Source organism: Cebus imitator, unplaced genomic scaffold (genome assembly GCF_001604975.1).
Source record: "Cebus imitator isolate Cc_AM_T3 unplaced genomic scaffold, Cebus_imitator-1.0 Scaffold87, whole genome shotgun sequence".
NCBI classification, from domain to species: Eukaryota; Metazoa; Chordata; class Mammalia; order Primates; family Cebidae; genus Cebus; species Cebus imitator.
Genome location: NW_016107402.1, coordinates 2,715,832 through 2,740,170, shown reverse-complemented (window position 1 = coordinate 2,740,170; position 24,339 = coordinate 2,715,832). Strand labels below are relative to the sequence as shown.

The 24,339-nt window shown below is 54.6% G+C and overlaps 1 protein-coding gene across 1 annotated transcript in view; it reads left to right on the top strand.

Annotated features, from left to right (window-relative positions):
• Nucleotides 1-24,339, top strand: part of RUNX3 (RUNX family transcription factor 3) — a 64,932-nt gene that overhangs the window by 11,258 nt on the left and 29,335 nt on the right. Inside the window, exon 3 of the mRNA XM_017534594.2 lies at nucleotides 23,217-23,485. Coding sequence (XP_017390083.2) covers nucleotides 23,217-23,485 — 269 coding nt within the window. The remainder of the gene's footprint in view (nucleotides 1-23,216; nucleotides 23,486-24,339) is intronic.

The following is a 24,339-nucleotide window of genomic DNA, read 5'->3' as shown; positions in this document are numbered from 1 at the left end:
AATAGTCATCACAGCTTGAACATCCCTTACCCAAGATGGTTGGGGCCAAAAGCATCTGAATTTAGGATTTCTGATTTTGTCAGATTTTGGAATAGTTGTGTTATACTTCAATCCCAAATCCAAAATCCTCCAATGAGCATTTCCTTTGAGTGCTATGTTGGCCCTAAAAAAAGTTTTGGATTTTGGAGCATTTCAGGTTTCAGATTTTTGAACTAGGGATAATCAACCTGTATACGTGTCAGGATATGTCTAGGAAGAATCTAGAACAGCACTATCCCATAGGATTTTCTGTGATGATGGTAATGTCCCATGTCAGTGCGGCCCAACATGTCAGTCACCAGCTGCACGTGAATCCTGAGGACTTGAAATGTGGCTACCGCAACTCAGGCGCTGAATTTTTTATCTTATTTCATTTTAAATATTTTCACTTAAATAAGCTACTTTGTAGGGCTACACAGTTCTAACTAAAATAGTGTATACTGAACTGTTGACTGAGTTATCTCTTGGGGTGAGATTATGTAGTTTTTCATTTTTCAACTCAAAATGTTTGAAAAGTTTTAGACATAACAAGCATGTATTGCTAGAGTAATCAGAAGAAAGCTACTGAAAACATTAGGTTTTTAATGCATTCAATGCTATGGGGAAAAAATACTTTAGATTTTTAAAAGCCTCTGATGGGGGAAGATTGATCCTGGCACAATAGGATCTATTTTTATTTTTCCGATCAACGTACACGAGAACGTATGTGGGGTTTAGAATCAGAAGCTGTGGGTTTGTCTACTGGATCTGCCACTTACTGGCTGTGTGGCCACTTAACCTTCGTGAATGGTCAATTTCCTCATCTGTAGGATGGGGATATTGATGCTAGTGACCTCTCCAGGCAGCTGTGGGGATTGAATCAAAGAAGGTGAGAACAGGAGGTCTGGCCTAGCAATGGGTGCGAATTGCTGGAGATGATTTCTGTAGGGGTGGAACGATTCATTCCTGTGAGATGGTGTTCCTCACAGCTCTGGCTCCCCTCCCTGTTTCCTAGAAACCAGGAAATCAGGGTGGCATCTCCCAGCAAGCGTTTAGATGTTATCAGGTGTTGAACAGAAATAATGGAGCTCTGTGGTCAAACAAGATTGGGATTGGTTGTTTCAAACAATGTTCAATGGTGTTTTGCTGCAGGACTTTTCAGAGCCTTTGATATGCTAATGGATACTTTGTTGGGCCATGCAGATCTAAAATAGTGTATGCTCGGCTGTTTACTGAGTTATCTCTTGGGCTGAGATTATTATGCATCTGGAAGGGGCTGGTGTGCACAGAGTCCACTTTGGGAAAAGCTGCTCTAGAGAGAGCTATGGAATCTACCGTGGGCTGCAAGCACTGTGGGCGCGGGGAAATTATCTTTTCAACGACCGAGAAAATTGTCCTGAGACTTCGCAGGAAAATCGACTGGATCCTAAATGTAAAAAGGAAAAGTACAATGTTGAAGTTAGTATATTCATAATTGACTGTCTAGAAAATATAAATTAGGATGACTCAACCCTTAAATAGTTCTATTAGCAGCAAACATTTACATAGCTCTTAACTCTAGGCCGGGCACTGTCTACTGCTTTACATGCCTCTGCTTGTTTTGTTTATACATGTATTTGAACCAGGGTCTGGCTCTGTCATCCAGGCTGGAGTGCGGTGGCATCATCTTGGCTCACTATAATCTCTGCCTCCCAGGCTAATCCTCACAACCCTATAAGACAAAAGCTATTATGAGGTCCACTTTATAGATGAGAAAACTGAAGCCCAGAGAGCTTAAGGCACCTGCTCAGGTGAGATTAAGGCACCTGCACCTGGGCAACCTGCATCTGGAGCCTGTGTGGCTCGTCAAAGCACAGTAGCTATGAGCTAATGGACGTTTCCTCAGGTCAAGGAGCATCCTTGGTCTCCTCTCGGCCCCCTTCCTGGGAAGAGTTGGTGGTGCTCCAACAAGCGTGCTTCCCATGTCCTCCACTCACACCCAGAGAGCTGGAGCAACTTAAGGGGTGAGGGGAAGCCAGGCAGAACCAGTTTCACCACTTTCTTACGGTGAGTCATTGCCTCCACTGGGCTTCAGTTTCCTCATCTGACAAATGGGCCAGTAATAATTTGTGGAACAAGAGAGGGGAAATTCATAAAACCCAGTGCATGGCCCATGCAGAAGGTACTTGAGGTGTGGTGATCCTCTTCTTGCCCAGTGCATAGTTAGAGAAACTGAGGCACAGAAAGTGGGGGACAGGGCCAAAGCTGAGCTCAGAGAGCACCCTAGGGAGCCAGGCCAGAATCCCATGGCCCGCCCAGGTCCCTGCAGCACATTCAGGGAAAGGTCTTCTCTCTCTCTTGGCAAGTGGTCACGCTGCCCTTCTCACCACAGCACAGCAAGCGCTTTGGCGGAGACCTCTGGGTTCCTCTCTTCTAGGCTCCTCAGCTCTCCTGGGGCCCTTCCACCTATGGCAGGTCTGCCCGATGCAGGCCTCCTGCCAGGGCATGGTGCAGATGTGCCCTGGAATTCCTGTCAGGTCCCCCCTTCTGAGCGAGGGGCAGACACATAGGCATGACCCTATTCATGGCCCCCTGTGCTTGTCTAGGTATCCCAGATACTCCAAGCAAAAGGATGCACTCCACAGCCCTCTGCTCCAAGACCAGAGCTCGCCCCATACTCAGCCACCCGTGAGACTATGTTCCAGGGCTACCTGCCCCCCCACCCCCTGCACTTGGATTTAACGCTCAGCAGTTGCCGTATGAAAATGCTGGATCATTTTCGCTTAGAATTGGTGTGTGGTACGTGAAGTCCGATGGGCTGGTGCAGCACGCCTGAGGATCTGGAGTCTGGGTCCAGTCTGCCTCCTGCTGCCTCCAGGGATGGGTTCTTGGCAGCCCGCCACCCTGCACTGCCACCCTTCGCTGAGGCAGGCATGGGGAGGAGAGGGGCATGGAATCCAAACACCAAGTTTTGGGGTGGCTCCTGGGCATCTGTGAAGGTCTGTGCTCTCTGCGCAAGTCCCCCCAAGTCCTAGGACATGTGACATTGAATAACAAATAAAAAACACCATGCTGGGTTGAGAGTCGAAAGAAGAAAGGAAAAGCTTTTTTCCCCTGCACTTTGAAAAGGGGTTCTGTATTTTCTTTTCGCACTGGGTCCTATAAAGTAGGTAGTTGGCCCTGCCTGAGGATTGGGGAGACGTGCAAGGCCTCCAGAAATACAGTGCAGGCCGGAGGGGAGCACAGAGGAGGACTGCCCTGTTCAGTTTCTGCCAGTGAGAGGAGGGGGCAATGGTTCCTGGGGTCTCCTGGGATTCTGGGGCCCAGGCAAAAAGAGGAGGCTGCAGTGTGAGGACCCCAGGTTGTGGAAGCCCCTCCCACAGGTACCTGAGCTCACCTATGCAGACTCCTCCTGGGGTGGCCCCATGCTCTGAGCTGAGGCCCACCCTTCTGCCTAGCAGGGTGCCAAAGGTCAAGCCAAACTCCTGCTCCAGAGAGGCCTGGCCCAGAGCAGCGGGCTGGAGGTGGAGGGTGGGCTCCTGACCGCCTCCCTGGAGCTGGCCGCATTGATGATGGACTGGGTGAGGCAGGCTCCTGGTCTTGGCTTTCACACACATCATGGGGAATGAAAAGCTCCCAGAGGCCACTGCGGATGGCAGGAGGCCAGGTCACAGTGCAGTCAGTGATGAGGGCCAGTGGGGGTCGGTTACAACTTGGACTAGGAATTAAGCTGTGGTCAAGATTGGGACTCAGTTTGTGGCTATTTGGGAGTGAGATTGGGGCCTCTCTCTGTCTCGTTCACATCCGCCAAGTCCTCGGGTGCGGGTGCCGAGCAGGGTCTGAGTCACAGGAGGTGCTCAGTAAATGCTCCTGGCGGAGGGAATAAATGAGTGGTCTGCGGGGAGCGGGGCAGGGAGCACGGCTGGAGTACAGCCCTGGCCGCCGGGGACGATTTGCATTTTCCATTTAGACAGACTCAGATTCAAATCTTGGCTCTGCTGCTTACACTCCGAGGGGGATATTTAACCTCCTTTTTGCTGTTTCTCCATTCGTACAATGGGCAGAATAACAGTACCTCCCTCTGGGGCTGCTAGAGAATTCACTGAGACGAACCTGACGAGCTCGGCTCCGCAGCTGCCCGTGGGAAATGCTGCAGTCTGTGGGAATGAATGGACTATATCGAGAAGACCTGCAGGCCCCAGCCCCTCAAACACACTCACGGTGTTCACTGTGGTTATAAGACTTCGGGCTTTAACTTTTTAAAAATGTGTTTTCTGTATTTTCCAAGATTTTTCATTGTGCTGATATTATTTGTATTACAGGGGCAGGGGTCAGGAGGCAGAGTGGTGGAGTCAACTCATGTTATTAATTGACAGTATTGTTTAAATAGACAATAATAAGAGGAGGTCAGGCGGAGTTGCCTCCCCTCAAGCATTCACTGGGTTCCCAGCTTCCCAGAGGCCCTGTCAGCATTTGGGCCGTGTGGCCTCCCCACACATACCCTCGCCCTGGATATGCCCCTCCCCCACAAGCACACCTGCCCCGCACGCACTCCCCAGGCACTGCTGCCCTTCGTGACCCCTTCTCTCCCATGCACCTGTCTTGCTCACACCCCCCATGCACCCCTGCCCTGCATGTACCCCTCTCCTGCATGTGCCCACCTTCAGGTTAGACCTCCACCGGCTGAGGGTTTCCAGTAAGACCTGCAGGTGTGCGGGCCTCTATCAGAAGCTGTCCCAACTTAGCAACCAAAGTCTGGCCCTGCCTCCACATCAGGCCTCCCGGCCTGTGTGCCCACCCCAACCATGTGCATGTGAACACACGCTGCCCTCACACAAGTGTAACATACTTCAGAGGCCGCACTGGCTGCCACAGACACAGACTTTTCAGGAACTCCTTCTGGGGGAGCCAAGGGCCACCTGGTGGCATGGTCTGAGGGAGGCTGCAGGGAGAGGCTGCTTTGCCTCTACCCATGCTGGTCTTCTTATCTCTGGCCAGGAAATCCTTCCTCTTCCTGGGGGTCCCCAGATACCTGCCATGTGCTGTCCACTGGGCTGATGCTTCTGGAGGGCTGAGGCCTCCAGGAACCCAGGACTCATGTGACAGAGTCAGGGCCCCAGCTCAGGAGGTTTCCCAGCTGGAAGAAGCCTCAGTGATGTCTGGACGGGTCTCATTGTCTGATAAATGGGGAAACTGAGGCAGGGCGAGGGTGGGGCTCCCCAGGTCACCCCAGGAAGAAAGGTATATGCGGAGGAGGCAGCCTCACCGGGTGGAAGCACACAGCAGAGAGGGCAGAGGAAGCCAGTCCTGGTCAAGCTTCTCTGGGCTCTGGGTCCCTCACCTGTCAGACAGGGGCTACTCAGGCCCTTCCAGCTCCGGCTGTGATCTGTGGGGAGCTCCAGAAGGCTTCAGGGAGCTCCAGGTGAAGTTCGCACAGCTCTCCAGGTTGTGGGGAAAGGAAGATGCAGGCAGGGAGTGTCCCCAGGGGCCCAGGTTAGCCCGCTGCATCATTTCTGTCCTCTTCTTCCTGTGGGGTCAGTTAAAAACCAGCCTCCCATCTACTGGGGCGGGGCCCCAGCCTCCATCTGGGGCTGACAGCTCTTTCCCAGCCCAGCCTGAGACAGACCTGCCCACTCCAACCCCCAAAGACCAGGCTTGGCTGCCTGTGGCGAGCTGGCCCATCTGGCAGGGTTCTCTCTCCCTTTGACTCAGCACTGCATATCTGTACCCATTCTGCTCAAAGCCGCCGCAGGCCTAGGAGGCTGTCTCCGAATCTCTGCTCTCCCATTTCACAGACGAGAGGGTGAGCTGTGGTGGCCTCCCAGGGCGCATATGGAGCCAAAACAGGGACAGGACCTGTCTGCCCAACTTCTAAGCCAAAGTTTGTCCTCGCTTCTGGGTAGTGCTGGGACTGTGTCCCATTGGGTAGCAGGCAGGGGATGTAGTGGGCAGTGTCTCTGCACCGCCAGGTGACAAGGCCCAGGGCCCTTAGCTCTCTGGAGCAGCATCAGAACACCTTCAGTGTTCTCATCTGTAAGATGGGGCACAGCCATCCCTAGCTTCAGGGTGACCATAAGGACACACAGAGACGCAGAGAGTCTGGCACGTGGTGAGCTCCGTGGCTTAATTATTAACAAGTATGATGCCTGCACAGGCCTGAGGTCCCGAGCACCCTCAGACCGCAGTGACCTCTGTGGCTGTTTTGGTTGGAACTAAGCATCTGAGCCTTAGGCCATAATGTGGAGAAAAGGCTGAGTAAATGGGTATTTTCAGCATTGGATGGAATCAGTGAGGCCTTGGGTGTAGACAGGGCTTTTCTCTGGAGGAGCTGGAATCATGCCCCCTGGCTTTCTGCCAAGCTGAGAAGTCCAGGCTGCCGGGAGAGTGGGGCTGGAGAGCAGCTGTGGAGAGAATGCGGGGCAGGGTCCAGAGCCCCTCAGTGTCCGTACAGGACTCAGCAAGCCCAGTCCAGAAGCTGTCCTAAATAAGGAACCAGCGACGCAGCTAAGACATCCATGCAGGGTGTTCCCTGACAGAAATCCAGACACCCGCTCAACAGCCCATCACAAGGGAGCTAAGGTGCTCCACGAGGCATGGGGCAATGGGCTTTTCACACCCAACCCCTACCAGCCCTGCCCAGCAGCCACTTGTCCCCTGCCATTGAGGAGGCTTTAAGGACACAGGAGAACACACACACACGTTGAGGAATTTCAAAAGCAGGTTTAAAGGACTCCATACTGCATGTTCCCAACACTCTAAAAGAAAGGAAGGAGCAAAGGGAGGGAGGGCAGAGAAGAGAAGAAACAAAATCTATGCATACAGTAAGAAGAGCAGAAGGCTAAACACCAAGTGGGAACCGTTGTTCTGGGTGGCAGGATTATGGATGGTTTTAATTTTCTTCTTCATAATTTTATTATTTTCCAATTTTTCTTTAATGAATGGGTATTATTTTTATAATCAGAAAAAAATGTCTTCTGTTTTAAGGAATGGGGGGGATTCGGGATTGTTCTTCCCCTTTTACAGACTTTAAAACTGAGGACCAGAGTGGAAACTGGTCCTCACTGGTCGTTCATTCACTCAGCCATTCATTCACTCACTCATTCATTCATTCATTCATTCATTCTCAAATGCTTCTGGGAATCCCCCTAGAGTCAGACTCAGTTTGAAGTCCCATGCCAAAGAGCTGAAAGGGGCCCATCTCTGTTCTCAGGGAGGTGATAGTCAGGGGGTGTAAGGGACGCAACAGCATATCCTTACAATGTGTTCAGACAAGGGGCCATGGTGGGGAGGGGAAAGAGAGGGGGCTAAGTCCTTCTGGGAGTGTTAGAGATGGTCTCACAAAGAGGGAAAAGTAGGGCAGGGCTTTGATGTATGGGCAGGAGCTTGGCAGTCAGAGAATGGGGAAGCACACACCCTGAAAAGAAACCGGGGGCTGTTAGACAGAGAGGATCCACGGTGTTCCGGGCAATGGGTGGGAAGATAACACTGGAACATTCCATGAGCCAAGTCTGTCAAAGGCCTGGAGTTGCCTGGCTCTGCTGTTCAATGGTTATGTGACTTTGGGCAAGCTACTAAGCCTCCTGAGCCTCAGTTTCCTCATCTGGAAAATGGGTCAGCCATCTTATTGGGTTATTGCAAAAACAGAGTGAGTTAATAAGTGTAAAGCACTCAGCCTGGGTCTGGCATATCGAAGCAGCTATGAAACTATCTGCTTTTGTCATTTGCTGTGATTTACACTTTACCCCATAGGCATTCTGGAAGCCAAAGAGGGTTTTTAAGCTAGAAGTTAATGTGAATTCATTTGCTTATTTATTTCACTGATTCAATAAGCATTTTTTGAGGTCCTAATATGTACCCAGGAATGGTTTTAGGTGCTGGGGATGAATTTGCCAGATAAAATACAAGACTACTAAATTATTTTAATTTCAGATAAACAATAAATAATTGCAATATTTGCGGCAACTTTATACTAAAAAGATGTTCATTATTTATCTGAAATTCAATTTAACTGCGTGTTTTATATTTCCATTTGTTAACTCTGACAACTCTATCTGCAAATGTCATACCAAGCAAACAAAAAATCCTTGCCCTCCTGTAGCTGAGGTTCTGTGGCAGAAAAGAGACAATTTATAAGTCAAGCTATTGTGTATCAGGTGCTAATCAATGTGCTGAAGAACTGTCAATCAAGGAAGGGAGATATATTTGTTTCCTATGCCTGCCATCATAAATTAACACACTTTTAGTGTCTTTAAAAAAAAAAAAACAAGCATTTATAATCTTACAGTCCTAGGGATCATAAATTCTCTATGAGTCTCCCTTGGCTAAAGTCAAGGTCAGGGCAGGGCTGTGTTCATTGCGGGAGGCTCTGGTGGAGAATTCGTTTCCTTGCCTTGTCCAGCTCCTTAAGGCTGCCTGCTTTCCATGGCTCATAGCCCCTTCCTCTGCCTTCAAAGCCCACAGCTTTTGGCCACATTTTTCCCACACCACTATCTTTTGGGTTCCCTAATCAGTTTCCATGCCCTGTCTCCCTCTGACTGTCTTTTTCTGATTCCCTCTTCCACGTATAAGGACCCTTGTGATCATATGGGGCCCACCTGGGGAATCCAGGACAATCTCCTCATCTTAAAGTCTTTATCCTTCGTCATATCTGCAAAGTTCCTTTTGCCATATAAGGTAACATAGCCACAGGTTTGGGGATTAGGATGTGGACATCTTTGGGGCCATTATTCTGTCTACCACAGGAGGTCAGAGAAGGCCTCTTAGAGGAGGCAGCAGGAACCTGAATGAGGTGGGGAGCTGAGCCAGGCAGACAAAATGGGAGGGGCTTTCCTGGCAAAGGGAACGGCACACACAAAGGCCCTGCAGTGGGAGTCTGATCAGCATATTTGAGGGCAGGGTGGCTGGAGCAGGGTGACGGAGGGGCAGTGTGGAAGGAGATGAGGTCTGAGAGGTGGAGGGCGGCAGGTCACGTAGAACCCCATCAAGGCTGGCTGGAAGGAGAGAATCAGCCCTCTCCTGCCCCTCACCAGCCCCCCAAGCCCTGCCCCACAAGTACTACCCTGTCTTGCTAAGCTGACACTCATTCCAAGAGTATTCACGTTTTGGTAAGAAACTGTATAAGGCCCCAAGGGCTAAGCTGCTAATGTTTAGGCCTGAGAGGCACAGGCTCACCCTCCACACCACCAGGGAATTGGTGATCTTCCCTAACACCAAAGGCCAAACTCTTCTCAGAAGTATTGCAAGATGAGAAGGAAGAGGCTTTCCCTGCAACATGAGGGATTCGGGTTAGACATTTAAAAGAACTTCCTGTGTGCTAGCAGAAAACTGTCAGTTAAGGTTGGTAACATCTGGGAACCTAGGTCCTGGCTGAGGACCCTGCCCTCAGGGGCCTGACATTCAGCCACCAGCGGAACTCCCACGATGACCTAGGGGAAGAGCGAGTCCTGATCCTGGACTCCCCTGGGCCCCTCATCATCCTGTGACCTTAGTGCATCACATCCCCTCTCCAGACCTATTTTTCTGACAGAGGAGGACTGGCCTCAAAGATTTTCAAAGGTCCTCCCAGCACTGGCCAGCTACTCCAGGGCTCTTATTTCCTAGAACAAAAATCTTGTCGTTGTGTGATTTGGCAGGCTACTTAACCTTGCTGAGCCTCAGTTTCCCTATATGTAAGTGGGGATGATCATAGAACCTCCCTCTTAGGACAGAGCAAGGATGAAAAGAGTTAAGCTGTGTGAGTTCTCAGAACCGTGCGTGGCCCGCTGAGACTGCCATCCGTGGGAGCTACTTCGAAGAAGGTTCTAACATCCTCAGGAGCTCGGAGCCTCAAGTCCGTGACCCTGTCTCCCAGAGCCTCACATTTGCTGGCTGTGGGATTCTGAGTCTCCAGACACCCCCCTCCACCCCACTGCCAGCGTGCCCCCAAAGCCCTGGCCTCCCCCACGTGCTGGGTGGCATGCCTACCCCACAACCACATGAAAAGCCATTCCCCCAGGGTGTCCCCACACCTGGGAAAACCGGCAGTCTGCCCGGCGCTGGCCCCGCCTGGTGGCTGGAACACCAGGCAAGATCAATGACACCCGGCTCAGCTCCCAGTGCTGCCACCTTGTTCCAATCAGGGCTGGGCACCTTCCGCTCCGGACCCCCGCCCAGCCCTGAGCTGCTGCTCCCTCCTAGACCCTACCCAGCGGCCCACGTTTCCAGCCCTGTGACCTCTCAGGAGCGGTGCCCACAGCTGGCTCCACAGCGACTGCAGCCTGCCTGGACTTAGGAGGCTGAAGAACACGCCGCACAATGGGCAGGCTCCGAGGAGCAGAAGGCTGGGAGGCGGGAGCCTGGGGCAGGTCCTGGCATTTGGGAACCACTTGATGCTGCCCCCCCCAGTCTCAGTTTCCTCAACTGCATGTCAGGCTACTTAGACTCACCGCATCTGGCTCTCAGGGCGGCTGTGGGAGAAACAACAGAGAGTAAGAGTCTTAGGAACCCGGGATACCGGCAGTGCAGAGGAGCGGGGAGAAGGCAGGTGGGTAAAGCCGGTTCCGCTGCGCAGTGGGCCCTCCTACCAGCCCCCTTCTCCCTTCACGGGTCCCTCTCAACCCTTGGGTCTCAGCTCGGTGTCACCTGCTCCGACAGACCTTCCCTGACCACCCCATCTAAAGTACGGGCAACGAGCCCTCTCTCCCCTCCACCTAGTCACTCTCTGTCACTTTACTCCCATCTGTTTTCTTCAGTGTCCCAAGACACTGTCCAATATTGACATGCTTATTTATTTGCCTCCTTCTCTGTCTTCTGTCTGCCCTGCCGGAATCAAAGCCCCAAGGAGTTAGACAGCTTTCTCCATTGCTTATATCCCCGGCACCTAAAATAGCCCCAGGCACATAATAGGGGCTCAACTGGTGTGTATTGACTGCTTGAATCTAATTCCTCCTCCTCCTCCTCCTCTGTCTGTTTCTTACTTCTTTTCCTCTCCCATCTCATCTCTCCCCTCATTTAAGCTCAGAGCTGCTAAGGACAGGACTGGGAACATTTTCCCCTGAGGACAAGGATGGAGGCAGGGGCAAGTCCAGGCCTCTGTGAGCTAAAACGGCCTTCAGATCATCCAGCCACGCTGGATTTGACTGAGGCTCAGGGATGAGGCAGTGAGAGAGCCCTCCCACCCCAGGTCTGAGGACATTCAGTGGGCTTCTGGAAGCCCACTCAGGTAATACACTATCGCATTCCTGCCAGTGGAAACTTATGCCAACAGCAAATGACAGAGTGCCCAGTGTCTGGGCCTGTCACCTGGACTTGCCAGGCAGGGAGTCTGAAGCCTGTTCTAGCCTTTATTTGGCTGTACCCACAGCCTCAGCACCTTCCCAGCAGCCATGACCCCGTAACGAGGTGGGGACTCAGCTCATCATGTGGGGCTGGCATCACTTTGGGAGCAGATCTCCCATCCCAAGCAGCATCCTCCAACCCCGGCCAACCACCTTGCCAGCCTTTGGTCCCTTGGGGTCAGCTGTGGACCCTGGAGCCACCACTCTGTCTTTTGTTTCCATGAAGTCTGAGCTCCCCTCACAGCCAGCCCAGGCAGCACAGACTGGGATCAGGCTGCTAAGGTTCAAGGCTCAGCTCTGACACTCATACTCAAGGTATGAACTTGAACATGTTCCTGACCTTGCTCTGCCTCAGTTTTCCTACTGTTACAATGGGGGGGGTGATGACTATGTACCTAATACAAAACTGGCTCCGAGGATTCAATGGCATGTGTCACAGGACATAACATTAGTTACTATAATCAGGGGGCCTGGTCCCTGGGATGAGGTTGCTGCACAACTTTGGCATTGACAGAGCTGGTTCAGATCCCAGCTCTGCCGCTTCCTATGTGGGTACAAGGGACTTCCTTGCCTGTAAAGTGGGCCCTCTGACACATACCTGAGGGCTACTGGTGGGCCATGAGGAGGGCTTGGGGAGCTTGCTCAGCAGGGGCTGTTACCTAGAAGGGTTTGTAGGTGGGGGCTGCCCTGATGAGGATGGTCGCAAGGGCCTGCCGAGATTCAGCTGAGAGTGTGACGGTACGCAGGACCATCCGGTGGTAACAGTGATTCGGCTGAGAATAAACACACCCTAGCTTTGCTGCATCACGAACAGCTATACGACTCTGTGTGCATTTAAGCATATTGTCCATTTTTTTCAGAGGTTTGGGGCAGAGGGACTTTTTCGAATTTTTATCTTTTGCTTTCCTTTAAAAATATGTTTAAACATGTAAAATATGTGTACAGAAGAATGTATAAAATATAACTATTGTTTAAAAAAGAATAATAAAGCAGACGTCTATGTACCCATCACCTGGCTTTTAAAAACAAAGCATTAGTGGGACCTTAGGGCTCCCACCAGTGTCCCCTCCCTAACTGCATCCCTCTCCCTCCCCATCATGGGTGGCAAGTGGTGGGGACCACTCTCCTGATTTTTTTTTTTTTTTTGGTAGATACAGAGCCTCATTTTGTTGCCCAGGCTGGTCTTGAACTCCAGGCCTCAAGTGATCCTCCCACCTCACCCTTCTAAGTAGCTGGGATTACCAATGCAAGTTACCATGCCTAGCTATGATTTTTGTATTAACCATTCTCTTACTTGTCTGTCTGCTTTTTGCCTTCATTGTCATTTTCTATTTATAAGAGCAGAAATTCTGGGACAACGTGAAAGGTCAACAATAGGGGATGTGACTTACTGGAGCTCTTGGAAATAATTTGTTCTCCCCATTTCACAGATGAGGAAACTGAGGTTTAGAGAGGGCCAAGGTCACGCAGATGGCAAGGTGGGACCCCAGAGCTGGTCTGCTCTGAATCACAGATGACTGTTCAGAAATGGAGCTCTACAGTCACGCTCTCATTTGTTCAACACGTGCTTTCTATGAGCTGAGTGTTCTAGACACTAGCATCTGGTCCAGCCCCTGCACCACCCAACACTTGAACTCCTTCCACAACATCCTGGTCTCAACTTGAATACCTCCCATAATGGAGAGCTCTCTACCTCTGAGGGGATATGTCTCTATTCCTAGTCAGCTCTCATGACTTCTTTTCCTGGTATGGAGCCCCCAGCATCCACGTGGTCCCTGCCACCTGGGAGCTCTTCATAGACCTGACAGAGGAGCTCTTATCCCCCCAAGCCTGCTCTCCTCCAGGACCAAGTCTCCAGTTGCTTCAACAGTTCATCATGTGACATGGTTTCAATACTCTTCCCCACTCTGAGGTACCTGGGGGTGTCACATGGCCCTAAGAGATGGGGCTCAGGATGAAGCCCAGAGAGCCCAAATGTTGGCCTAGGGCATCTCAACCTAAACCCAAGCTGAGGTCTCTGGACCCACAGGCTAAGTGCCCTACCCTCCCACCCACATCACGTGCGGCACCCTAGCTACGACCTTCCCACACTTCCCTCCCACTGCCTTTTCCAGGCTGGGAGGACAGGCTCTCCTTGTCCCCATGGAGTAATGAGGGGATGGGTTACACTCAGATGCTAAGGAGTCATTTGGCAGCCCCAGGGGGAAAACCACCCAGAAAGTCTATGTCTCTGAATGGAGGAGAAGCAGAAACTTCCACAGCCAGGGTTCACCTCCTCCCAGAGCTGATACGTAGAACAAATCCAAAGTTCTGAGCCCTGATTCAGTGCCTGCCTCTGTATACAGCTCTGTCCACACAATGGTCTGTTGCTTATACAACTGTGATGTGGGTTTCCACACCATCATGTGTGTGTCCACACCATTCTATATGGGGCCTATCTGTGCATCTACACCAATAGGTCCATGCCTGTTGATGCGGATGGAGACATTTCCTAGGAGTATCTTTGCACACACATGCACTCAACTGTTTACACCTGTGGCTGCACTGTAACAATGCCGTTCTCCATGAGGGCTTGTCCATGTCGGTGGGTGTGAGCTGCCAGTGAGTGTGTGAGAGAGACTGTGCCCATGAGCCTGGGTGCTGTGTGAGTGTGCCCATGCAGGGTACAGGTGTGTGTGTGTGCACCCTGTGTGCCCAGGGTCCAGTGGAGAATGTCCCATCCTAGCCTCCTACTTCACGTGCCCCTCAGATCCTGGAGTCTGGCCTTTCCTCCTCATTTTCTAGCTAAATTATAACCCCTGGAAAAGTGGCCTTTGTTATGGAAATGCTAACACAGCCTAAATGCCATTGGGGAGAAATGGGTTGCTGCCATCCCAGGCCCACTTTTCTCTAAAGAGAGTGTCTTAGTTCATTCTGTGTTGCTATAACGAAATACCTGAGACTGGGTAATTTATAAATAGAAGTAGAGAAATGGAAACGTCTTACTCACAGCTCTGGAGACTGAAAAGTTCAAAATCATGACTCTGGCAGGTTCAACATCTGGTGACATCCTGGACTCCCTGCTTCTAAGATGGTGTCTTCTGGCTGTATCCTCTGGAGGACACAGAACGTTGTGTCCTGAAGTCAGAGGGCAAAGAGGACCTAATCCATTCATGAGGGCAGAGGCTTCACCACTTAATCATTTCCCAAAAGCCCTGCATCCACCTCTTAATACCACCATGATGGGGATGAAATTTTAACGTACGACTTTCGGGAGTCACTCAAACCATAGAAGAGGATCTTTATTGCCTGCCAAGGATCCTTAGCTGTGATTTCCAGGCCTGGACACTCAGGCTGCGTGACAGGTCAATGTGGACTAGAGGGGGTGGGACAAAGGCAGGCTGAGCTGATGCTGAGGCCAGGAAGGTTTGTGCAGAGGCAGCTGGGCCTGCAAACAGGAGCCTCCGAGTCAAAGTCCAATTGCCAATAAGCACCTTCTGTGAACTTGGGCAAGTCTCTGAGCCTTCCTGGGCCTCAGTTTCCCCAGTTATGAGATGGGGAGATGAGCAGACTGTTTGTAGATTGGCATGGAATTCTGGAATGTTGAAGACAGAGAGGCCACCAGGGGCTCAGGCGTGGTCCAATGCATTCGCCTCCCTGAAGGGGAGTCTGAGGGCCAGAGAGGGAAGAGACTTGCCCAAGGTTACCCAGTAAGGAACAGGGAAGTGGCTCCTCTGGATCTAGCAGCTGGCTCTATGAGCCTCAGGCCCAGCCCCGGTTATAGGACACCACAATCTTTGGGCTCTGTTCAGCCCCAACTTTCATCAAGAATTTGGACTCTTTAGAGTTTATCAAGGCGCCAGAGGCAACCGCTTCCCGACCAGTGTAGGTGACAGAGGAAAACTGCAGCATGAAAGAGTAGAAGAAGGCAAAAGGAAGGACTTTCCAGATGTTTAGAATGGAGAGCTGTGGGGGAGGGGAGACGAGGCAGAGCTCCAGCTACATCCCAGGCCAGACTCAAGGCAGTGACCTGCAAAGAAAGAGCTAGTAAATGTACAAGCAGCACAAACAACTATAAAACTGGGACTCCCTCCCCAGCCCTATGGATCCAGGCCCAGCTCCCCTTTTGCCCAGGCCCTTGGTTTGACACTGACTGCGTGTGACCCTGAGAACCTTCCCTTTTCCAGCCTCAGTTATGCCTCCTGCTATCTGGGAATAGGGCATCCTGACTGTGCATCCCGTCTCCCTGGGCATGGTGAAGATGAAATACTGCAGAACACACAGAGCTGCTAAGATCACTCACTTGGGAGTAAGGAAGACCCGAGTTCAAATCTAGGCTTCTCTGTCACACGGAAGCCCTCTGAGCCTCAGTTTTTTCCACATCTGCCCAATTCGCAAAGTTGTTTTGAAATTCATCTAGAGTGATATAAGTAAAGTGGCTAGTAGGCACTCAGGAAACCCAGCTCCCCAGGACTGGGTACATGGCAGGGTCCAGGTGAGATGTGGCAACTGGTGATGGGGGAGACTTTCAGTCAGGACTGACTACATAATTTGGGGGGCCCAGTGCAAAATGAAAACGCAGGACCTTTACTGAATACTCAGAAGTTCAAGGCAGCAATGGCAGGGCATTAAAGCAAGCTCAGGACCCTCTGAGAGCGGGTCCCTCTGCGACTGCACAGCTCACAGGCCCAGGAAGCTGGCCCTGCCTCTGGGGTGGCTCAAGTCCAGTTCAGGTGGAGGGACTGAGGCTTCCCCCACTGCACTGGGGGCCACTCCCTCTCCCAGGACTACAGCTGGGACTGTGACTGCCGGCCCTGCCACTGTCAGTGGCTGTCAGAGGAGGCATAAAAGACCGACTGTTCTCCACGTCCTTATGCCCATTTTTATCTCATGCCATGCATACAGCACATAGCTGATTTCTTTCCGCAAAGGGCTGCAGTTTTTTTTCTTTTCCAAGGGCAACGCTGGAAAGCCATGTGGCTTTTATTGCTGGCAGGAATGTCTGAGGCGTTCCTTCACCACCACATGAAACACAGCCGTAATCTTCATCTGCGTAAGGCCAAAGCCCCCAGTCTCCTCCAAGCCATTGGCCCCTGAGATTAATTAAGGCTTCACAAGGACTGACAGTCATTAGGACCTTTTCAGGGAGGTGGAAAATCCCTAATGGGCCTGGCTGAGCCCAGAAGCTGCTGGGTGGGCAGTGGGGAGAGGAGCCTGCAGGAGAGGAAGGTACGGAGTTAGCGGGAGGTAGCCGGAGAAGGAGGGGGTGCAGACTCTGTCACTGGCACCGGCTGTGACCTTGAGTGAGACTCTTTTCCTCCCTAGCCCTCAGTTCTGCCGTTTGAGAAATGGGGATTTGGATTTGCTGTCTCAGAGCCCTTTCGGGTCTGACATTGTAAAATTCTGAATCCTGCCCATAGTTCTGCCAGGATTCTAATTCTATTCCATGACTGTAACTTCGAGCACCAGGTTTGGGTCCATGAGAATAGAGTGTAGTGGGCAGCAACGTGGGCTCTGGGGCCAGGCTCCCTAGTTGGAAGCCTACCTCTGTGGTTTCCCAGCGGTGTCATGTTGGGCAAGTTACTTGAGCTCTCTGAGCCTCAGCTTTCTTTCCTGTAAAACGGGAGTGATAATTATCCCTACCCCCTAAGAATGCTGTGAGGCATAAATGTGTGTAAAGTGAGAGCCACTTAGAGGCTCTTTCTCTCCCTGCCTGCTAGAGCTGAACCCCCACCCTGGGGCTGGGGGAAGGGCACACCTTTCCCAGAAGCCCCCTTGGCTTCAAGCTGCTCAGGTCCCTCCTACCACTCTGGGCCTCCCAATAGAAGAGTCCTGTGTTTGATGGCTCTGCCGACAGGTAGCTCCGCACTCACCTGCTGCTTTGGACAGACAGCTCTGCGCTGAGGACAGTCCTCAGAGTATAGGCAGCCCCTCCCTGATGGAGGAGTAGGGGTGCTGGAAGGGCTCCTGAGAATTTGTTTTAACTTCTCAGATTCTGAGGCTCACGGAGGAAAGCTCTTTACTCTCAGAGCCTGGGTTTCCCCATCTGCAAAATGTAGAGAATAAAATCTCTGCCCTGCAGAGGCACTGTGAGAGTGAGCGACAATTGGCGGAAAACTCCCACCATGCGGCAAGTGTCCAAAAAATTAGGGCAATTATTAGTCATAGACTACTGATCAAAGTCACAGACCAAATAACTGTCTACTAGAAATATTTCCCTGATTTACAGATGACAAGTATGAGTAGCGGGGGGGGGGGGGCAGTAGGAAGGCCCCACCAAGTGATGGGAGCCGAAACCAGAACCCACTTCCCTGGTAACAGATGGTGCTGCTGGTTTATCTGCTCTGCACCCCTATCCCCCGAAAGAGAGAGGGTCTCTGTTCTCTCTTCTCTGTCTTTGTCTCCCTCTCTCTTTCCCATCCCCGAAGCAGAGTACCCTCTGACCACCCACCTGCAGAACAGGGTGGGGATGGGCATGGAAGGATCCCAGGTCATGTGGACACAAGGGAGCTAGCGTCCCACAGGAGGTGGTAAGGAGCTGGGTAGGAAGGAGGGGCCTCGGTTCCAGGCCACCAAGAAACCCTGGGGTCCTGCGGGAACCCACCCGGCCTGTAGAGGGGCCTTGAAAGTGCGCCCCCGGCATTCAGATGCAAACACTGAGGCCCAGAAGGAAACGTGACTGACTCTAGCACTTCCCGGGGCGAGAGGCACTGAGGGTCGCATCTGGACCTTCGTGTCTGAGGCTACGGGGCTGCAGCCTCCCACCTGCCTGCGTTTTGCTTCATGGCGCTCGCCCCTGGCGGTGCTGGAGCTCAGTCTAGATCCTGATCATGACTCTCCCCTTTCTGGGCCTCAGTGTTCTCAACTGCAAACTGAGGACTACTTCGGATCCTGCCTCCCTGCAGACTGGTTCTGAGGCCAAAGGACAGCAGGTGGTGGGTACACTCAGCTATCACAAGACCCTCCCGAGTGACCCTAGCAAGTCCTGCAACTCCCTGCAGATTTGAAGGGTTTGCTGATTTCCAAGCCCAGGGCTGTTTAGCAGAATTTACCGCCCCAGCTCCCTCTCCCCATCACGGTAGCACTTTCCTGTCTATCTAGATGCCAGCTTTTCCCATCACTCAGCCACTAGGAGGAGAGCACCAACTAGCTCGGACTGGCGATGCCTTCGTACCCCACATTTTGAGCCAGAGCAGGCTTTTAACCTGGGTCCAGCCCTCTCTAGCCTGGCTGACCTCGAGCAACGTTCCTCTTTGCTTACGTGGGCATACCACCTACCACATACAATGCCATGGGCATTGAATACCATGCTTAATACCCACGTGCAGTGCCTGGCACAATGTAAAGCCTCAGCACCTCCGGCTGTTACCATTCTTCTCATTTACCATCGGAGGTGGGGGGAACCAAGGCTCAGGTGAGCGCAGACACAGGGCAAAAGTCTCAGACCTCACAGGCAGTATCTGGGTCCTAACGCCCTCATCACCCTATCTCCCCTGCTCCTTCTGCCTCCCCTCCAAGTCTGACACTTTCCAAAAAGGAAGAAAGATCTCTGTAATTCGAGAAGCACACTTGTCCTCCCACACATTCTGAATCCTTCCAGGGAGGCTGCCTAGAGAGTTGACCCTAGAGCTGGACTCCCTGGGGGTGGACCCCCAGCCTGCAGGAGACACCCCTTCCACCCAGATACACTGCCATTTTTCATTAACTTTTCTCCTTTATATATTCAGATATCATGATCTGAAATTGGGATGCAGATGAGTCCCAGTTTACTCAGCAGCATTTTCTTTCTGTTTCTTCAAACGATCACAATTTAGATATAGTGAAACACGATGCCCCTCCCGTCCTAGAGAGAATCCTTAATCCCCCTCCTGTGAAATGGAGTGGTTAGAATGGCCTCCATTGACAGAAGAGGAAACTGAGGCTCAGTGAGGGGCATGAATGTCCCCCTCTGCCCTCTTTGCTGGAGTAGGCTCCTGTGCGATTAGGGATATGGGAAACAGACGCCTTCTGGGAAGGAAGCGGGGTCCCTGGCAGTGTCTGCTGAGGCCCAGTTGCTTCTTAGGAAAGTGTCTGCCTATGGGAGGGGCCAAAGTGAGGTTCTGAGAGGAATGGTCAGAAGGGCAATCATCAAGACCCAGCTCCTGCCGCCCCGTGATGGTGGAAACCCCCCTGTGAGCTGACTCCACGTGGAGCTAGGTCACAGCCAGTCCTTACCTTCCCCAGGCAGCATGTGGGTAAACCGAGGGGTCAGGACAGCATGGACTTGGCTCAGAGTTCTGGCAAGCTTTGAACGTGAGAACTGGACATTTCACAGATGGGAAGTGTGAGGCCCAGATCGGGGTGTTGGGGGGGGCAGGGTTAAAGGCCCCAGCAAGGATGGAGAGGTGTTATTTTTTCATAATGATAGTGATGGTTTCCCGTGGCTGGAGCACCCTCTGTGTGCCAGGACTGTGATAAGCACTTCACACACAACTCTGTGAAGGGCCACTATGAGTGCCCCCATTTTACAGATGAAAGAAATGAGGCTCAGAGAGACTTACACAACTCTCCTTAGAGGGCTGTGGGTGAGAGAAGAAGACACACTCAGGTAGAGGGACTGCAGACCCAAGCTCTTTCTACTGTCCATGGGACTCTTAGGGGGCTTCCCAGAGCATACCTGCCCCTCGTCTGGTACACTTGGGGGATCCCTGCCCAGGTGCTGGCAGAGGCATTGTGAATTATGCCTGCCCTGGGAAGCCCGCACCCTCTGCCAAGACCGCACTCAGGGTGCACTCCTAAATGCCTGAGGTAGACGAATGCCCCTTCGTGGGGCAAAGGAGCTGGCTATATTTGCTCGAGGATGGGTTCTAGGTTTACCCAGCTCTGAGCTACGGTAGGGGACGAAGTGTCCTAACCTTCCACTTCGTTGTCCTGCTGTGGACAACATGCAGTGCTCTTAGGTGGGGGCCACTGGAGAGAAACTGGGCTGTTTGTCCCTCGATCTGATGGAAGAGAGAGAAAAGAGGAGGGTCCATGCCAGCTGGGGAAGGGCAAGGGTGTCCGCGTGCCCCAGATGGGGGAGTGGGAGCTCTCCCTCCCATCGAACAGTTGGCAAAGGTTGTAGGTCTGGGATAAAGAAGCAGCAGGTTGGCGATCAGTGGAAATTGGGAACAAGCTAGCCAGTTCTGTGGGTCGTCCCCGGTGCCTGAAAACGCAAAGGCAGAAGGCGTCCGTCTCATCAGAGGTGAGCAAGGCAGCCTCGGTTTGACACAAAGCCATCGGTTTGTCGGAAACCTGTCCGCACCGATGGAATCGGATGGGCCTTCGGTCCGGGAAGGACAGCTCCTCGGGGGCGGCTGCCGCGCCTGCACCCGGGCTGCAGCTGGCGCGCATCTGTAGCCCGGCGGAGCCAGCACCTCCGCGGCTGGCAGGACGCGGGCGCCAACTAGCGGCGACTCCCGCCACTGTGCCTGCCAGGCGGCCCGGCGACCTAGGGCTGGGGACCCAAGGGCCTGCACCCCCGGTCCCTTGGGTCTGGTGACCACGGGCAGCGAGCGCCCTCCCGAGGGCTGGAGCCGTGCCGGGTCCTGCGCCAGGTGCCCGGGCCCACAAAAGCCCCCATTCTCTGGAAACTTGTCTGTCAACCCGCCGTAAGGGGAGAGGGAGAAATCAGGCAGAGGGACAAGCAAAGGGCACGAGGCAAACTGAAAACACTCGAAACGTGGCATCTGCCACGACCTGAAACAGCGGGTCGCTGCTCCGCAACCGCTCGAGGGCAGCACGTGTCGCCCGCCCCGGGCCCGGGCCCTACCTGGCCACGACGCGCTCGGCCTTCCCCAGAGACGTTCCCGGAGGTGGGAGCGCCCAGGCCGGATCGCTCGCTTCCTCTGGTTCTGCTGCTTGTGCCAGACGAGCGAGCCTTGGTCCACGATCGTCAGCTGCCAGGCGCAGGTTCTCTGAAAAGGTCCAGGCAGGGACCTTTGCCGCCCTTGTTTTCGACACGTCCTGAAGACGTGATGTGAGGTCCCGAGGGGGGTAGGGACCAGCTCTCCCGATGTTCCGGGTGAGGCCAGAGTCTTATGCCCCTGGAGCGCACGCGGGAGTTGATTTCGTTTGGCGACGACGAAATGGCGCGCGCTGGGCAGGGGTCAGATCCATCCTGCGGCCACCGTCGGATCCTAGGCTTCTTTGCTTCCGAGGCTTGGAATTAACTGTTTTGCACCTGCCGAGGGCCAGAGGCAACGAAAATCTAGCTCGGTCTCCAAAGCGGCGGGGAGGCTCAGCACGCATTCGTCCTCCAGAGTCTAGAAGGTGTCTGGGGTGATAATTCGGAAGGATTGGGGATTGACCTTTCCCGTGGCCCTCCTAGCTGTAGCCGGCCCCTAGGCCTGCTCGACTGACTTAGGAGGCGGGAGAGGCAGGGGTTGTTTGCAGTGAAGCCCAGGAGCGGTTGGCCGCGCAGCTGGGAGTGGGAGCGGGGACCCAGAGCCAGGCGGGCAGGCAGTGCCTCGGCGAAACTGTCCGCCGTCCCTGCGGCGCAGCCGGAGCACAGGGGCCCAAGAAGAAGTGGAGTCGGACCCGCGGAGGCCACTTTCCATCTGCATGGAGAAAGGCAATTCTGTCCTCTGGAAGCCGGGGCCCTTAACTCTGCAGCAGTGGTTCAGTTTTCCTTTTGCCACCGACCCGCGAACTGTTTCACGATGCAGGGCCGTGACTACAGGCGTGGAGGAAAAAATTCGGGAAAACGCATTTTGCAGGCCTTGCCGTAGTTTTCAAAGAGCCACAGGCCGCCACAACGAAGAACGACGCCGCGAGGCCTGCGAGATCCTGAAACTTGTTTTTAGGGGAGAGCACAGGGGAAAGGGGTTGCTGACCCCAGGATACTTAGGGTCCCTGGGAGACTCCCTTCCGTCTGTCCCCGGTTTGGCACAGGGGCCACCGAGGCTGGGACCAAAGCCGCGCAGGGCCGGGAGTTGCAGAGCCCGCCGGCTGGGCGTGGATGGCGCGCAAAATCCCGTTTGGGGTGGAGGAGCTTGGGTCAGAATAATTTGCGGGACTAGGGAGGTGCTTAACCTCTTTGGGGCGGCTCCCGGTTGCGCTGTCACCGGCCCTGGGCCCTCGCGGCCCCTAGCCGGGGGTGCAGAAGTCACGGGCCCGAAGCAGCAAGAGCTGGGGAAGTCCGGCCGCGGCCAGCGGGGAGGAGGAGCGAAGGGGTTGCGCCCCCGCGTCAGGGAGACGCGAACCGGGAAAGGGCTGCAAGGGCGACTTCTGTGGGACCCGGACGTTCTAAGCAAATTTCTAGCGTCGGCGCGGGGCTCTCAGCGCTCTCGGGGGCCCTGAGCTGTGGTTTGGAAGCGACCTCCACGGGGCGGGGCCTCCCGCCCCTCCTGCCGGCGGCCTCCGGCAGGCCCCGTTCCTCCCAGCTAACGCAGCCGAGGTGCCCGCGATGCGGGCTCCGCCGATTGGCTGCGCGACGCGTCGCTCGGGCCGGCCCCGCCCCGCCCCGCGGGCCCCGTGGGTAGTAACCCCGCGCGGGCGGCCAGGGCCCCGCCACTTGATTCTGGAGGATTTGTTCTGGGGCTGCGGCCGCGGAGTTGCGGCGGCCGCGGGCAGGCTTCGGGGTGGGAGGCGGTGGCGGCGGCGCAGCCCCAGGCGGGCCCCGCTGCGGCCCAGACAGCCGGGACCGCCGCGAGGGGCGGCCGCACGCGGGGCGGCGCGCCTGGGATGCGGGACTAGCGGGCGGGCTGCCGGCGGCCGTCGGGGCGGCAAGGGCTTGCAGCGGGCGGGTCCCGGCGGGTCTTGGCCGGGCGCCGCCCCCTGCACCCTGAGGCCCCGGGCCCCGCCGCTTCTGCTTTCCCGCTTCTCGCGGCAGCGGCGGCCGAGGAGGCGCCCGCGCCGGCCGCCCGCCCGGCGCCCTGACGGCCGCTGTTATGCGTATTCCTGTAGACCCGAGCACCAGCCGCCGCTTCACACCTCCCTCCACGGCCTTCCCCTGCGGCGGCGGCGGCGGCGGCAAGATGGGCGAGAACAGCGGCGCGCTGAGCGCGCAGGCGGCCGTGGTGCCCGGTGGGCGCGCCCGTCCGGAGGTGCGCTCGATGGTGGACGTGCTGGCGGACCACCCGGGCGAGCTCGTGCGCACCGACAGCCCCAACTTCCTCTGCTCCGTGCTGCCCTCGCACTGGCGCTGCAACAAGACGCTGCCTGTCGCCTTCAAGGTGAGTACGGGGCCGGGGGCGGGAGGGCGCCGGGGCGGGAGGGCGCCGGCCCTGAGGCGCGGGCCGTCCCCGCTGCGCAGTTCGGGGCCTTGGGAGCCGCGGGAAGGGGAGGTGGCCGAGACCCCGCGGCGACACCCGGGCACCCGGGTCGGCCTCGCTGCGCGCTCGGCTCGGGGACCTCGGCGTCGCGTCTCGGATGCGCCCTGCACAGATGCGTTTTCAGGGGGTTGCCCCGCTCCACCTGGGCCATGGGCAGCTCTGCGTAGAGACGTTGGTGCGGAAACGGGCGGATGGGGTTTCCCGCGCCCTAACCCGGATTGTTCAGACACAGCCTTGCGGGCAACGGAGGAGAGGATCCCAGACCCGGGTTAGGACACCGCTGGTGGGGTGCGGAGGGTGAAAGGGCCTATCCTCCGCCGGCAGCACCCCTCCTCTCGCGCCGCTTCACAAACGCTTCCTGCTCACACCCTCCACCTAGGGCTTCTGAAATTTTATGGGACGGCGCTAGGCCGGAATCGGGGCACTGCCCGGCAGACATTTGCTAGGGGATATTCTGCGTCCCTAATGGCTGGTTGAGATTGGGGGACCCCACCCCCACCCCTGGCAGCCCCCAGCCATTCAGAGGACCTTTTTCTTTATGCCATGGAGTAGGCGACTGTTTCATTTTCATTTTTTTAAGGGGGCAACGAGATGAAACGAAAACGCCTCGGTTTTCCCCTAAACCTCTCGCAGCTGCCGTGAGAAAAGGGCAGGGCAGGAAAGGCCGGCGGCTGGGGGTGGTGCTGCCCGAGGTGGCTGGAAACAGCGGCCGCTGGCAGCTGAGGCCGTCCCTGCTCCCATTAAGACGACTCCAA